At 35.6% G+C, this 18,101-nt stretch overlaps 1 protein-coding gene across 2 annotated transcripts in view; it reads right to left on the reverse strand.

Moving 5' to 3' along the window:
- Positions 1 to 18,101, reverse strand: part of WDR70 (WD repeat domain 70) — a 132,715-nt gene that overhangs the window by 41,271 nt on the left and 73,343 nt on the right. For both annotated transcript variants that reach the window (XM_059873411.1, XM_059873412.1), the window contains exons 10-11: positions 17,846 to 18,020; positions 1,411 to 1,510 (exon numbers count right to left, since the gene is read on the reverse strand). In XM_059873411.1, coding sequence (XP_059729394.1) covers positions 1,411 to 1,510; positions 17,846 to 18,020 — 275 coding nt within the window. The remainder of the gene's footprint in view (positions 1 to 1,410; positions 1,511 to 17,845; positions 18,021 to 18,101) is intronic.

Here is an 18,101-nt window from a genome sequence, read left to right on the forward strand (position 1 = left end):
GTTCAGAAAGGACAAAAAGGCTTAAGAGCTTTTACCTCACCACTTCCAACCCATTCACGATGGGTAGAGTGGCAGCAGAACTCTGAACAGCAGTTCAACTCAGGACCCTGAACAGCAGTTACAAAACAACACAAGTGCCATTAGTGTCCATATGTCCAGGGCCTGCAAGGATAAGGCTATAAAGTCCTTACTCTGAAAGAAGTGTTCTGGGAAACAACATTTGGAATCTCTGAAATGTGGCAAGACATACAAAGAACCAGTGAGGCCACACCCAATATCAGCTGCATTTCCCTGTACCGACATGCACCGGTCAGACACTCTACCCCCTTCAGGGGCAGGAGCACAGGGAGGACACAACGAAAACTCAAGCTACTTGGCTAGGAAACACATCCACTGCTTCAGAGTTTTTTCATCTATGAATACCTACATTCTGGTATTTTGTGTATGTAATCTCATTCCGTCTATGTACCAAACTGACCAGATGTTCTAAACATATGTTAGGCACAGTGTTAGCCAGCATTAATGTATACTCCTCCCCCCAGGCCTGTTTATTTGGCCTTGGGGCAATGCTAAAGCATACACAGAGCTTCTGGTTACAGCTGTTTTCCATCCAGACAGCTTGGCTTGTATGCTTGCACCTGCGTGCAAAGTACTGGGCAGACAAATCGCCGCATGAAAAGCTATCTTCAACAGACACCATCCTATCCGATAATGAAGTTAATGAGTCCTCAAATACATCTTTGCCTTCTCAAGTCTTCTTCTGTTATCTAAGGCTCATTTATAAAAGTTTTATCTGAAGTTTACAACACAAGTCTGTTTTCCCAGTCCTGTGAACATTCCAAATTCTTTTTCCATTCAAGTTTATTTTGGAAAGTCAATTCCAGTCATCAACTTCTGATGTTTTTAATACAGATTAGATAAAAATTCCAATTAGGACAGAAAATTATATTGCTTAAGAAAGTTGTATGAGGAATTAATACCTACAGAGAAGAGACAGTTCTATTGAGAGGCATTTATCTTCCATGGAAGAACTAAGCAACGAAAGTGGACTTTTTTTTTTAATTAAGCTAATGATTTCCTTTCAGTCTATTATTACTGCTAGACAATAACACGGATCAGGAAATGTGTAATACAATCATCAAAGTTATCTTAAAATATTTCTTAACTGCAGTAAAATTCTCTTTCAGGAACACAGCACTGCATGGTGTATCAAATAAAAGTAGTAAACTGTGAAATAATTCAAATTTGAATCATAGGTATGATTCAAATATCTGATTTAACTACCATACCTCATCACAAACAACTACATCTAACAATTAACGTGATCTATATGGTTTGTTTAGTCAACCATTTCATTTCATTAAAAATGTCTTACATTCAACATGTCACAGGCTTCTTTCAATCACCTACCTCCTCTGCTGGCAAGGACAGTACCATCATAGGAAAATGTCAAGCAAGAAGTGTCAGTGCCTGAAGCATGGGCTTGCCTGCAGTGGAACTTTGTATGTACCTGTTCGCCAAACAAACAATACATTACAAAATCAATTACAATTACAAATCAAAAAACAAATGAAACAAGTGGGACAAACATTACTTCGTAGCATTTTCTGTGCTCTGTTGCTATTCATTATTCTAAACAGAAATCCCTACATTTTTAGGAGGTACAGCAGCTAAGTATTTCCAACAGACTTTTATAAATGTTATATTAGTTTTAGAATATGCTTTCACAACAAGAGCTTGAATGCAAGATTTGAATTCTTTATAAGTTTAAATATACAGTACAGATTCACATAGCATCAGCACTCTTGGAAAACTCCCACTACCTGAACAAAGGTAGTTATGCCTGGTTAAGATAAAAAATACATTCCAAGACAGTTTTCAACACTCCTCTAAGCAGGTTTTTAGTTTCTCAAACTACCAAAATACAGTGTACATACTTTGGAAAGGACTGAAAAGGACTGGAAAAATTTACTTTTGCCAAATTTAATCCCTGGCAGAATTCATGGCTTACATAATAGAACAAAGTTAAGATATTGTGAGGTTTGTGTTCCATTTAGGTACTGTAAAATTCAAGTATGGGAACGATGTATGTTTTATTTTAATAATTTCTATTTTGCGATAATCCTAAAGAAAGCCTGAAATTATCTTCAAGTTCACATTTTGTTCTTGTATGGAGATCACTTCTTAATTATTAAGTCATTATTTAGTAAAATACCTAAAAATTCTATTAATAGGGAAGGAACCTCAAATTAAATTTAGATGGTCTTGTCAAATCAAGCTTTCCCACTTCCCAACCCAAAACAAGGGTCTCAGCCAAGATTCCAAGACAGGAAGTGGAAACACAGGAAGGAAAAAGACAGAAACAGAGAAAAACAAATTTGAGATAGGTTGATTCCTTTTTTAATACCAAGGTAATTATGCTTCTAATTTGCCCACTTTTTGTCAAAGAAAACTAATTCACATAGTGGTAAAATTAGGCATTCAAGACTTAAGGGTTTCCAGTGCGACTGTATCTAACCTTCCCCTCTGTAAAATGAGGATTAAAACACAGAGAAGAAAGTGGCAGATTAGTGACCTTGAAGTCCTTTATTTATGGTAATGATGAGCAAAACAAAATTCACACATATAAGCATATCTTTTCAGATGAGTGGTTGAACAACACGCAGCATAATCAGACCTAGGATCCCAACCTGAACAGTAAGAGGACAAAACAATAAGCAGCTGCTCAGTGATTTTTATCCAAACTATGCATTAAAATAGATGCATTTCTACAGAATAAAAAAGAGACTGTGATCATGAAAGGAGAATGTGATCAGGAAATGCAATCATACAAACTGATTTAGGCTTGCACAGGAATCCTCAGTAAATTTATCTTCAAATTTTTGACTATGCACCTTACTAAGACTCTTTTAATGGGTTATTTTGTAAGTAAGAGCCATAAACTAGTGAAGTAATTAATGTTGTTTACTCTTAAGAACAGTTGTTATAAATTTGGTTTAAAAGCTAAAGAATCTTTGTGTGATGATGTTAATAATTATTGCAAGCTTATTTTGATGTGTAGATTTGGTCAGTCATTAAGAGGAGTCATGTGAGGCATTCCCTCCACAAATGACTCTTCAACAAAGGGGGACTTCAAATACCAAAAACATGCTTCTTACAGTATTTGAACACTGCAATGGCCTACACTTAGCCATAGTAACTGTTCTGAAATTACTGTCACTTCCAGCCAGTTATGCATACCCTGAAGTCTATGAACAGACTGCAGTTTACAACTGTTTGTCTTTGATGGGAGTGTTTATTAATACTAAAAAACGTATTTTGTGCATTCAATAGCATAAAGCTTTTTAAGTATGTGGAAATGTGCAAAGAATAAAATGTGAATTGGCCATCAGGAAATAAAATTTCTGTAATATTTGTAAAACATTAACAAGCAATTAAAACTAATGTATTTTTTGTGTAGGAAATACCATGGAGACTTTTAAAAACATCATAAATGGTTAATATTCGCACTTTACAAAATGACAGAAAAATTACAGTACGATGTTAGGCTAATTCAAACAAACTGAAAAAACTTCATTTGGGGGCTCCACAACACTCCCATCCTTCCAGGCAAAGTCACACTGACATACATATATTAAAATACCTTTTTTTTTCCACTCTGCTGCCCAACTTAATGTAAGGGTGTAGGGTTTTTTCCTTTCATTTCATCCTCAATCTGAAATTCTTTCCTCTTGCTTTGTGTTGGATCAAAATTAAAACACAGAAAGAGATCTGGGGTCCAACAAACGCCTTTTCTTTTATGTTCTACAAGTAAAAACCCTAAACATCTATAGATAGATAGCAAATCACATAACAGTTAGAATTTGTGTTATTTTCCTATGGTCAAAGATACTGATTTTATTTAGCATTTATTTGTGAATCCATCAATAAAATTTAAACCGTGTCTTTCAGGAATCAAACAACTCATCTTAAATTGGCCCCAAGTTGTGCCCTGAGAGGTTCAGATTGTATATTGGGGAAAATTTCATCACTGAAAGAGTGGTCAGGCATTGGAACAGGCTTCTCAGAAGTGGCTGAATTACCATGCCTGGATGTATGTAAAAGATGTGTCAATATGGCACTTGGGGACGTGGTTTAGGGGTAAGCTCGGCAGAGTTAAGGTTGAATATAAGGTTGAAAATAGTGGGATTCGATGCTCTTCAGGGTCTTTTCCAACTGAAATTACTTTTTTATTCTACACCATAAAGCACAGAGCTTTCTCAATGAAGTACTTATACTCTGACCAGTTTTTGCTCTTTTTTCAACTGTCCTGCAGAGAAAGGAGAACAGGAACATATAGATGTCCAAGACTGCTATCATTTGCCCCTTAATGACAAAAATTAAACAAAGAAACAAAAAAAATTTGCCCAACTCTATCCAGATTCAATACTTTAGGATTTCATGTAAAACCAGGCTTGACTGAAAGAGATAGTAAGATTGCATCAGCAAGTCTATGCCTTTAAAAATAAGTTTGCTCAGTTTACCAGTAAAAGATTGTTTTCCTAACTTTGAGCTCTGCAAGCTTGCCCTCCATATATTATTCTGCAAAGAAATATAACCCTGAATTGTAGTACTAAATCAAATATTCTAAAATGATTGAAGGTTGAAAAGAAGTTTTTACACATACTGGCAAACACTCATTGCAGTTTTCAAAGAAAATAATGTTTCTGGCCTCTGACCTCTTAGTATTTTTAACAGATGTCTAATCTTGCTAACAAATCATTAGTAAAAGAATTGTTATCAGAATGTTTCTAGCTGGAAAGACATGAAACAGCAGAACCAATGTATGCAAGTACAAAATTTGATTCAAGAAGGGAAAGGAAGAGCATTGAAACATAAGATAAAGATGTCAAGATAATTAGGGCAAAGTGTATCTACATATCTCACTCTTACCCTTCTTCCTTTTGTTGCAGAGGTGCCTGCTATAATGAAGTAACAGTCATGTACCATACAAAATTTGACAAGTTCATCAGTCCTTAACATTTTTTAAAGGTTTGGTTACTTCAGCAAAGTCTGCAGTAAACCACCAGCTTCTGCAACTTATTTAAAGGCTTTCTAACAAGTAACTCCACCAATGTAAGCACTTTCCTCCTAGCTTTGTATTAGCACATATATTTTTGTTAAGCAATTACAGCTGACTGTACTTGTGTGCAAAATGAGATGACAGGCATAAAACATGAAGCACATGTGAGAAAGGACACAGTTGCATGTATCAAAAAAACCAAAAATAACAGATAAATCTCAGGGTTTGCAATATTGCCACAGTCCTCAGAGTGAATGAGAGCCAGAAGACAAAAGGAAACCAGAGAACGAATTGGGAAAAGGTGGGGGTGGGGGCAAAGGGACATGACTGGAGGAGCATCAGCAGTGAGTATCCCTCGTACAAGAATCTGTATGGATTTAAGAGGATCCATACAGGAAATGAAGACAACAGTGCCACATGAATGGTTTACCACAAAAGAATGACCTACAACAGAGACACACGGCTGCAGCTCTGCATCTCAAAACTCCTCTCCTGCTCCAAAACACTCAATAAAACCTGTTCTAGGAAAAAGGTAGACCTACTCAGTTTGTTCACCTCAGAAATCCAAGCCACATCTATGAGAAGAATAACAGTATGTCTAACTGATGGAATTTTTGAACTTCTCACATTGTTTCTGGGATACAATATTTCACAGTAAGCCGACACTTTCCCAAGATTATAATGCTTCTCACATTCTGCCCCCCCCCCCCCCACGCACTTTTCTTTTAACAAAATATTGAATGTCCCAGTCAAGACATTCTTCTTCCTTCTTACTCCTAATATCTTCTAGATTTTTTTTAAAGCAAAGGCAGTAAATTAAGGCATGCCTTGGGGAAAGTGGGACCTACAAAGACGGCTGTATCAATCTTTCTCTGTTTTACAGATGTATAGAAAAATATTACTTATTTATTAGTGTGAACACAGTCAACCATACAACCACAATTGAGATTTATGCTGGTTTCAAACAGGAGGCAGAAGGGCAAGACAACTCAGCAGAGATGCCTGACAATCAAGTCCCAGGGCATGTACAGCTACTTGAGTTCTAATTGAGTTTCTTCACCTAAGATACTTACAGCAAAATAAAACAGCTCACACTGATAATATTAAATTGCATAAGTTGTAATTTTTAACAAATGTAAAAGCCTTCCAAGATGACATATTATCACGCCCAGGCTCAAGGTGATAAAAGTATCGGTTATAAAGCTGCAAGATGAAAACAAACACACAAATCAGAAATCTCCTTTTTAGTCACAACTGGCCAAAGCTGTCTGGGTCTTTGTTCAAAGTGAAACAGACAACATCTCAGAGCTGTGATCCCAGCTGACAAGGAAGACGGGTTCCCAAGGCAGGCATTAACACTCTCCAAATGTCTACTTCCCCATCCCCACTTCAGCCACCTCTACTGAAGGAAGCCTATCTCCCTTGCTATCAATTATGATCCACAAAAGAAATCTAAGTGTACTTTCTGGGTTTAGTGTATCAATTAAAAATTGTCATGTCTACATTTGTCAGCTGAATTCAGGAATTTCTCAGTATTTCCCCTGAGCAGGCAGTTGCAGGCTATATCAGATGCTTTCCTTAAGTCTCTGTGAACATGATCCTAGGGCTTTATGTGACCGCTCTTCAATACCACTTCCCGTGGTGTAGAAATGGATGCTGTTTCAGTAACGAGCACACAGATGCAAAACAAGATTAACCTGTGAAATCTGAGGGTTTTGTGTTTACATGATTACACTCTTACATTATTTCCTCTTCTCTGTGACTTTCTAACTCAGTGACATCCACATGTATAATTATCAGGCCTGAAACACTCCTTCTTTTCTCTCAACCTAATTAATCAGTTGTGAATACAGTAGCTTAACCTTACTTGCCACAGTCAGGACATCTGACTTACAATTGTATTTAACTGTCCTGTGCAACCATTATATTCTCATCTGTTGCAACTAAGGCCTTTTATCTGGGCCTGACAAGTCTTCAGGATTTATCTCTTACAGTCAGCAGTGGTTCAACGCCTTTCAATAATCTCTCACATGTATTTCATTGAGGAGCTTACCTAGTTATTTGCAATTACTGAACCCATAAAAGACTTGACTTTTTTTTTTTCAAATATTATGTAGTTTTTCTTGAGCAACTACATTGCAATGAAAAACCTACATAACTGGGAGAAGAAAAAAAGGTGTATAATTATTTTTAAAATTTATGGAATCTTCAATGCATCATGCATTATATTATGCAACTGTGAACAAAAATAAAAACACAAGTGTGAAATACTTAGTCAGAAAATGCTTGGAAGATATGGAAAAGAGCAGTCTAAGAAAAGAAGTCATATAGTGGCACAGCCAGGCAAGGCGAAAAATTATTTAGTGTTTTGTCAATTGCAATTGATACAAAAACTTGATTTCTACTTTAAAAAAATCTAAAACATTTATGCAGAAGGCAATGAGGAAAGCCACCTGATACATTTGACTATACATTTAGGGTTTAGGCAAAACAAGAAAGCAGGCAGGCCAGCCTGTCCTAGAGATGTCTCTGATCCATTGTAGAGTCATGAGAAAGTCTTTCCTATCTGCTCATGCTTCATTCACCAGGAAGAACAATCAACTTCTAAGAAAATTGCTGATCACAGAAACAATTACTTCTTGCTTAAGCTTACTCATCAAGAAATATTTCAGGAAACCATTTTAGAAAGATAGCTTCTTAACAGCATTGCTAAAAACTTGCCTAAAGGTTTGAAAATGAAATCCCAGCTGAATGTTTGGCTGCATGGTCAAAATTTGCATGTGAGAAAATAACCTATCTTGGCCACAAAAATGATACATATTAGTAATAAAAATAGTTTTTGGAAACTATTCAGTTGGCTTCCTTTGGGGATTTTTTACACTGCATGAGAAAAACACACAAGGATATAAAAGGAACTTTCTTCTGTATCTTTTCATAACTTATCTAACCCATCTCATCTTATCCTAGCAAATTTACATTTTTCCTGCTTTGTACTATCATAAATATTGCTTTTGTTAAAAAAAAAAGCCCACTCCTCCTTTTGCCTCTCTAGAAGTTAAATTGATCATTCTTAGACTTGCCCAGCTTTTGAAGGTTTCTTTACCTTCCAGAAAATAATCAAATGTGATCTATGTAATTCTGCAAAAATCTCTTTAAAGATTCTGCTAAGATAGACTAGAACTCCACTGAAAATCCACAGATTTCTTCAAACTCATCTATGGCAACCCTGGATGTTTCATATAATTTAAAAGCAGCTTTTGGCCTTGCAATAAACAAAAATATAAACAGAAAAAAAATTATAAAGAAGCTACTAAGTAGTCTTCAAAAAGCAGCTATGACAGCTTATTCTCAGCTTATTCCCAAATATTCAACACCTACCCATAACTTCAACACATCAAATATTGAAATCCACCAGCCCTTTTCACATTTGTGATAAGTAACAAGTCAATGGCTCGCAATGCAATGCTTTCTGCTGACTGCAACAGGTGTCCATCCCTGTTTCTGAAAAATCACTCTGGCTCTTCAAGACAGTCTTGAATATATGCCAGTCCTCCTGTCACAAGGGCAGGGATGCACTACCTGTCCTCCTCCTACTCTTGTGAGTTCTGGTGAAACAGCATCTGTAAAGGCCCACACAGTGTGCTCCGATGGCCTCAGCAGGATGAAGTTTGTTTACAGATCTTGGACTCTCCAGGTGAGACCACAGAATTGCATAATGGTGAGGACAAAGAGCAGGCTAGTGAGCCAGGATGCAGAAAAATGCACCAAGTATAAAATAAAATTTTTAGTGTTGGTTATAGGTGACTCCTTTGAGCACAAAATAGTCACAACCTAATTCTCAAAGTGATACTTATACACAGTGCAAAGTGAAATAGTAACCACAAAGGAATTTCTTTTAAATTCCACATACAGCTTAATCTAAATGAAAATTATGTACATTGAAATATCTAAAAATAGGTTGTTTAAATTACTGCTTAAAATGGCTATACACATTCAGAAAGTCTGTTGAACTAGAATGTCATTATAAGTCTCTGGACATACTTAGACACATTGTATATGTATTTGCACATAATGTGTGAAACACATAGGTAGTCATATCCAACTCCAAGTCTAGTTCTCTATCTCATGAGAAATTTAGAACTCAGTTTAAGGAAAGCAGCTGTTTCACGGATGTATCTGATTTCAGCCTGTATAGTATCACTGCAGTCATACATTAAATAAAACACAGCTGGACAATGCTCCACCTATGTCACCATCCTCTCTCCTAATTGTTTAGCACTAACATCTGTTGAAAACAAACTTTAGGAATAGAAAGATCATGAAAAAAAATCCCTTTATTTTAAAATATTTTGCACTGGTAGAAGTTTTGCTTATTTATGAAGGAAGCTTCACATATATTCAATTGGGTTTTAATTATGAGATATATATACCTAGAGCTGCAAGAAACCTGTTCACTGAAGCTGTCTTACAAAAAGTATGGTATTATTACAAATACTTATGATTGGTTTAGTTCTGTACCTGCTGCCAAGATATGTTTTAGCTGTGCAGTTTATCTTCTCACTGATAATCATGAACACAAAAATGACTTGTTTGACTTATAATCTTATTACAAATTCTCTAGAAATGCCATTCACATATTTTACGTTAAAGTTAACAAGACTTACATTTTTTAGGAATTGAGGACAGTCTCTAGTGTATTATGGCCAATTATTTAAACTGTATCCCCACAGAACTGCACCTTTTAATGGATGTAACTATGAATCAATTGTTCTTTCTGTAAAGAAAAGGTTGTTCTTCTTCAAACTTCCTGAGTTAAATGATGTAACTTAATGTTACATACAAAAGCTATGCCTCAACTTATAACTTATCTCCTAGAAACCTGTAAGTTCCAGGGCTCAGAAATTATTTCCTACCTTTTTTGGTTTTAATTCACTTGTTCAAGCTGTAACAGCTTTCCTTTTGTTAAGTATTTTAAAATGTGGGAGTCTTTGACTTCTCTAATAAAATAAATTTTATGACCAAGCCCTGTACAAAAACGCACTTTTCATTCCTTTTAGGAAATTCACAGCATAATCCTGCTGTTCATCTCCTCACAAGCTTCAAGAAATAGCAACCTACTATGAAGCACAGTGAGATATGTTTGGAGGCAAAACTAGCTTCCTAATATACACATCAAGCACAACAGTCTTTTCATAATTTGCAAATCCTATCAGAATCTAGACCACTGAAGTGTTCAGCTTGCTTAAGCAATGCATATACTACAGCATCTAAAAGCTATTTTTCTGATAAGCCAAACCACTCTGGATTTCATTTATTTTTAGAACAGAATGTAGTATTTGTATACCTTTTGCCTCTGCAAAAAAAGGAAAATTTTCACTAAAGTAACAAAGCAAGCTTAAAAATGCTCTCTTATTTTTCTCCATTATTTTTTACTATTTCATCTTTATATTTCTGTAACATTATTCATGTTATAGTAATATTAATAGCACTACAATATTAATAAAGCCAATCATGTTGCTGTTATGCCTACTCTTCTCAAATTGTAATTTTGAAATTATTTCTCTAAGTTCTACTTTTAGTTTTCTAAATAATAAACCAAAGAGAGATATATAATCCTTGTGGGATAAGCCTTTTTCCTAACCCATACATGAATCTAAAGTGAAATCCTTTAACCTATTTTCATTGGGGTGTGACAGACTTCAAGATTTAGAATTGCCTTTCATCACTATATTAGATAGTGCAAACATTTAGATAGTTCTTAACTATAAACTGTTTATTACATAAGAGAGAAATGCACTTAGAAATACAGCAGGGCACATTTTATCTCAGCATATGATTGTCAGATTCTTTACTGTGGCTGGCTTCAGGGTACAGATAGTGATGTACTGGCTAGCCCAGACGTATACAAAAAGGAGTAATATATGAATCTGTTAATATTTGCTGCTGGCAAGCTTGTGTGTGATTTCCAGTTTCTGGAACAGAGGTCTGGCACATATACATATGGAATGAAAGGGTGGAATATTATGGATATGGAAAACTTACCTTAAGTTTGAAAGGGGAATATAGTATATTTGGATATCCTTCATCTTGTATTTACACAAGAAATTTCCAGATGTAGCCAGACTACCCTCTTCAAAGTATGAAGCATGTTACATACTTGGGGGAAATTGGAAGATTTCCCTGCTGTTTAGCTGTAGTAGTGATATTCAGCAAATTTAAGAACAGTCATTGTAAACTGTTTTGATTAAATATTGACATTTCACTGGAATATTTTAATGCTGTGGAGATATCAATATAAACATTGAATTCTATACATTAAAAAATCATCCAAATAGACAAGTGAATATTCCATGGTGAAAAAAGATGAATAAAACCTAGCTGGTGTGAAAAAAACACAACTCTCTAATGCTGTGATGAACAAGATGCCAAAGACACACAATGAACAGGCAGAAACTATCTAAAAAGGCATATGTATAGTAAAGCTTTCCAGTGGACAGATATAAGACATTTCAGGAATCAATTACTGAAAGCCGTGTCTTTTGCATGTCAACATATGCAAAATGAATCCTGCAAATGTACAAAATATTCAACAACCTCATCTTCCTAACACATAGGTATAAATCCCCTCAAAGGACCTTCCAATTAATGGGACAGTATTTACAGCAAGTCTCAGATCTTACTAATAGTTTTGATTACTCTGTCTTGGCTCAGCATCGGCATCAGCTGTAAAATCTGTCATGAACATCAAAATAAAGTTTGCAAAAAAAAATTCCAAATAAGATCTGGACTTAAATTCCCATTCAAAAAAAAAAAAAAAAAAAAACCCCCAAAAAAAAACCCAAAAAACAAACAAAAAAAAAAAAAAAAAAAACCCCAGGAAGTTTTTCACATAATAATTTTTCATTATCTAAATCTGTGCCCTTACTTGTACAGTATTTTTTCAAAATGGCTTCAGTACTTGCGAAACCCTTCATCTCTAAAACCTCTACCTTAAAACTTCCAACAGCACACCACAAAACTAAGCTTACAGAAACTCTTTCAAAGCAAACTATCTCTAAATATAGAAATGTATTTATCTTACATCTATAAATCATGTAATTATTTGGAAAATACTTTTAACATGACTATTTGTAATTAAAATGTACAGAGCTTAGATCTGTTTAATTTCAGGGCATACTGTGACATTCCGCTTTTCTTCTCCCTTGTATTTTGAGGATAGGATGGCTTAAGGGCGTGTTGAAAACAAGTTATTGGCACTACCACTCGATCACACCACATCCAGGAATATTTATGTGGGCAGTACATTATTACAGTGTTGAATTTCAATATTATTGAGAATTTTAAGTTCTGCAAGTCCACTTTGAGTTTCAGCTAAATAATTTAAACTCATCAAAATACATAAATTATTCTAGCTTTTAAAACCAGGAGAAAAGAAAATTCTAGCAAAGAAGTAATTCAGCTGTCCTGCATCAAATGCTCACTTTTGAGCTGAAGAACGGAGTTAAACCTATGGCTAAGTCTTTGATAAAACAAGAAAGTAAAAAAATATAGGTTAATCACTCACTATAAAAGTGTTTCCATGAGCACTGAATCAATTTGTTTAATGAGAATTAGGCTGAAAATCACAAAGTATTGTATCTTTCATGTTCAGATTTTCACTATATTAAAAAAAATAAACCTATTACAGATGTAAAAGACAAACCTACTACAGAGGTATTTGTCCAAACTAATTCTTTAGTACTTATGGTGCAGCCAGTAGACAGGTAAAAGCTTATAAAAACTACTCCAAGTTTATAACCAAATTTACCATAGCTATGTAAAAAACAGACAAGATTTTAAGTGTACAAGCTGTTTTCTCAAAGGTATTTAAAAGAAATTACCACTTCTTGTACAAACAACATCCTTATTAATATCTTTGTATCACAGCTGCAATGATATACCATAAAATAGGTGATGTGTGAAACTGTGAGACATGATTCAGCTTGTCATACACAGAGAAGTTGTTTATGCAGTCCTGTGCTGAGCACACCCAGGAAAAGCTGGAGGAAAAAATTTACATAACAGGTAGCCTCATCAGGTGGTTTGAAAGATTAAGAAAGGCTAACTAAGAAGTCTAGCTTTTTCACCCCCAAAAAAGCCTATTTGTAACTAATGAAAAGCATCTCAATCCAATCCTGCTTATTGTGGAAAATGAGGGGAGATTTTCTGTACATTGAAGAGATTTCAATTTTAACTCACAGTATGCTTCAAAAATGACTTCATTCTTTCCCTGTCTCTATGAATGAGATACTCACATTCCTGGACAGGAATATCAGGGACAAAAAGGTTTACTGATGGCAAGACACTCTGCATTCTTGACACTAAAGACTGACTCCATTGATCAGTTTGTTCAGAAATATGTACTACTACAGGATTGCAAAAAGCTCTGAACAGACAAGTGCAGGCAAGATGAAGAATTTGAACTTACCAAACTGCAGGTAAAATCTAGTGGTTTTACTGCACTGCCCTGTGAATCAGTAATTTTTGAGGCCCTGTCTTATTTTGACCACTAATGCTCTTCAACTCTCCATATTTGCCAGACACTTTTCTCCATGTCTCAGAACATTTGAATTGAGAGTGTTCAAATATGTTGTGTTACAACTGACTATTTCACACTGTTGTTTCCACTATTCATTCAAAGTTTGAAGGAAGTTATTTTTTACGTCCTTTGAAGCTGTTATTTTAAGCCAAGTTGACAGTGTTCATAATATTTCAAATAGGCTGACAGATTGCTCTGCTAATGTGCACTGTAAATGCACATGTACATGAACCTTAAAGAAAAAACATGCACCGACAAAATAACATACGTGAGAAAATAACACAGATTTATGACAAAACAAAAAAATCCTCTGAGGCAGGTGATTATAATGGATCATGATCCTGCTGAGGAAGTCTGGAAAAAGGCAAGGTAGAGCCAGAATGCATTTGGCTAACTTCAGCATTAGCGAGTTACCAATGTCAGGTTGGAGGAAGAAAAAAATCTTCCTCTAAAAGTGTTTTTACTCTCACTGCATACAGCTGGGAGATTTGGAAACATACCAAAATAAGAGTGAGTGGAAGTAAAAAACTGAATGAAACATTCATGGTGTTCATTACTAGTCAGAAGTGAATTGATCACACACCAAAATCTTTCCCTAGGCACAGCAACATAATTAGAAAAAAAAAAGTAAAAAAAAAAAGCAGATACTGAGATGGTTCAAAAGTGACTCCAGCAGACTGGATAAACTATGACATAGAGATCTTGTCTTCCTCTAAATTAAAAATCAAAAATTATTTAAACACTCCATTCTAGACCAAGCTCTGTACTGTGGAGCAGTGTAGAACAGAGTTGATGTGACTGTGGCATGAAGCAGAGAATAAAAAACCCTATACCAGCAGTCAGAAAGTATGACTACAGTGGCAAAGGAGATTTGGGGGGTAGCTTCTGTCTTGCAAAGTGGTACAGCGATGGCTTCCCACCAACACTGCCCAATTGTGCCTGTTTCTAATAAGTGCCCCTTTTGCTCTTGGAAAGGGCATCATCAGACCCTCTTCCCTATTGAGATATTCGTTTCTACCCTTGGAACTGCTGCTTCATACTTTAAGAGGACAAGAGGCAATGGGCAGGAACTGATGCACAGGAAGTCCCACCTGAACATGAGGAGGAGCTTTTTTACTGTGCAGTGCCTGGGCACTGGAATAGGTTGCCTGGAGAGGCTGTGGAGTCTCCCCCACTGGAGATATCCAAGAATGATCTGGACACAACCCTGCGCCAGGTGCTCTGGGATGGTCCTGCTTGGGCGGAGGGGTTGGACCACATGACCCATAGTGGTATTTCCAACCTGACCCATCCTGTGATTCTGTGCTGCGCTGATGAGCCTTTTTCTGCGGAAAAGCAGGGACTTTACATTTTCACTGAAGCCAACAGAAACCTCCCCCTCTAGTAGGTCTGTATTTGACCGTAGCTTAGACTCAACTCAAAAGTAAATGCATCTAAAAATCTTCACAGATGACCAGGACAACAGGCACTATGGGGGTGTACCTAGTGTGAGCCGTAATATGTGGATGGACAATCCTCATGGATTTCATTTGTGCTGTTACTGTCATATGCAGGAGCAGTGGTTTAGGCACTCAAGATCAGGGTTGAAATATCATTTACATTCTTGCACAAAGGCAAAATCAAATTTAGACAGTCATGACAGGCCTTTATTGGGTCATCCCTTCATGACAGTATGGTCAAATAAGCAACAGTCATTTTTAAACACGTTCCTGAATCTCTCCTTCCAGCTGCATATGGACCAAGCACACAGCATAAAAAAGGATGCCAGATTCATTGTGAACTGATCAAGAATAAGAAAATATGGCAATTATTTTCTGCTTTCAAACACTAGTGAATTTTGCTACTGACTCAATAGAACCTTGTCAAGAGAAACACAAATGCCCTCTTAATTTTGACTTGAAAGCCAGTTGTACTGTAACACACCAAAAACTATATATATATGGCTCTACACTTGTTTTAACAGAACCAAATGACATTTGCTGGATGGGAATTACAACTTTCTGTTCAAAAATCAGAAGTTAGTATTTCTAATATATAGTTCTTTAAGAAGTTTAACCCTTGCAGCTCGATCCTCCACAGCTTTACCCATTTTCCTGTGTCACACACAACTTGTACCCCAAGAACCACATCAATTTGTAATAATTTAGCATTTTCTTGTTTGCCTTTGCAAGCATCTCTGTATACTGTCAGGACAGTAAGTGCTTTCACCATTCCACTGCACGAGTCAGTCTCATCCTCGTCTTTCTAACTTATTGTTAGACCATATTGAACACATGGTCCATTTGAAAATTTTTTTCTTGTCTTTTCCCCATCCCCAAATATAAGATGAAGGCTTCTTCTAATTGTTTAAGCAAGATGCTTTTTGAAACACTTGATTCTAACTATACACAGGAATCTCCAGAAGACACCAGCAGTCTTAGGTGAGAATACCAGTAAAAATCCAATTTACCTGCTCCTTTACCCAAAATTCTTGCACACTTCTTAATGAAACCAACAAAGACAAAAATTCTTTAGACATTAAAAATACAAACCCAGAAACACCATAAACTTAACTTCCACTAGAAAATCACTTTAGTCTTGCCTTGTTATACAAGGGTCACCCATTGGAAATTGCACAAGATGCACAGGATACATCTTTAAATTACTCATAATCACCTTAAACTGCACTCAATCAGCATTGCAATATGTCATCTTACAGACACAGGAAAGTTCAAAAGGAAAAGCACATGAAAAAGCAGACTACCAAGAGTACTATTGTTAAAACTACACTAGAAAGCTTAATATTTCAATACTGTATATGTTAAAATAAACAACATACACAGGTGATGAAAGCCAGTCTCTGAAAAATTTATTATTCTGTTAGAACAAGTTTACACTTAGGATGAATTCTCAAGCTTCATGCCATTAGGAAGTTTTACTACGTTTATAGTGGAAATAAAAACAGAAATAAAAATAGATTACAATCCCAAAATACAGGCTGTACTTTAAGTATGATCCACTGGCTTTCTTTTCCTTTTAAATCTATACATTTCCTCCAGACTCCAGCAATCAAATCTTTTTAAATCTTTGTAAAAAGCTGCCCAGATTGTCTGTTTTTCTTTTTAAAATCAAATATTCTGAAATATGAAGTTTAACAGACCAATGTAACCTGTACTAGTTCAGTTTTACTTTCACAAAGCCATCCTACTGGAGTTGTACAGCTTTCAGAGATTTATGGCACCAGTTTCACAATCCTGCTCTTCTTGCCTCATTTACTCTGTATTCTCATTTTGGCTTTAAAAAAAAATTGACCCTATTTCCATTTTCTCCTGCAATGCATGCCATTGCTACTTATCCCACTGAATCTTCTTCACATAAGATGGGCATAAAGAGAGGATATGGATGATTTACTAGGATGATTATTTTTCAAAGCAGTAAAGCTTAGCCTGTGAATTTGCACTTGACATTGCATAATTAAACTCTTGGAACTGGACTGGTTTGTAAGCTATACTACACAAAGCAACAGTGAGCACTGAATGCTCTAAGCTTCAAATTATAAAGTATTAGCAAGAATTATACTTATCAGTTCAAGTCATAACTACTGGAAATTGTTTAGTTCAATATGAAATATTGAACTACACAGAAATATTTCCTAATTTTGATAAGTTTGAAATAGTTTTCATTCTAACTCTTTCTGACCACAGCGCATTTAAATAAATGGTTCCAATTTGCCTCAGTGTTAATTTTTACACATTAGACAATATAACAACATTTGCCATTTAATGTGCAGCATTGGCCATATCCTCACCCACTTAGATGCTATTTTTCTCTACCTATTATATGGATTAAGGACTGATTTCAGTATCAAGTTTTAAGAGTTACTCCTCAATATATTCAATAAACAACAAAAAATTACAGTTTTTCTTACAAGCATTCCATCTTCAATGAATAATAATCTAGATACAGATAAGTGGTCTTTTTTTTTTTTTTTTTTAAGACAGATTGTCAAGAATTTTCCTAAACTCTGAACTTAGTAGCACCACACAATGATCAGCTGTGGGAAGGCAGAAGAAATATTAAGTCATGCCTATGAGTTATTTGGTTTTCAGGACAGAGAGGAAAGGAGGGGAAATAAATGAAAATAAGTGCCAAAATTGATTTTATCTGCTTCAACATTCACACTCAAAATAATAGAAGCATATATTGTTATCAAATACTGGACTTACATTCATATTCCTGTCCCAGATCTGGATAGAGCCATCTTGACAGCCAGCTGCAATAAGTTTCCCATCTCTGCTGTACGTGCAAGTTGTAGGAATCACTCGTTTACCTTGAGCTGATCGTGGCTTAAATACGCTTTTGTGCTTTTTTTCATTGTTAACATCCCAAGTCCTCACAGTTCTGAAAAAAATAGTTTAAATAAACAGTTGTTTTAGTTAATGTTAATATATATAAAATAATTCTTCTTGTAATAAAACCAAA

The sequence above is a fragment of the Haemorhous mexicanus genome, chromosome Z (genome assembly GCF_027477595.1).
Source record: "Haemorhous mexicanus isolate bHaeMex1 chromosome Z, bHaeMex1.pri, whole genome shotgun sequence".
In the NCBI taxonomy this organism is placed as follows: Eukaryota; Metazoa; Chordata; class Aves; order Passeriformes; family Fringillidae; genus Haemorhous; species Haemorhous mexicanus.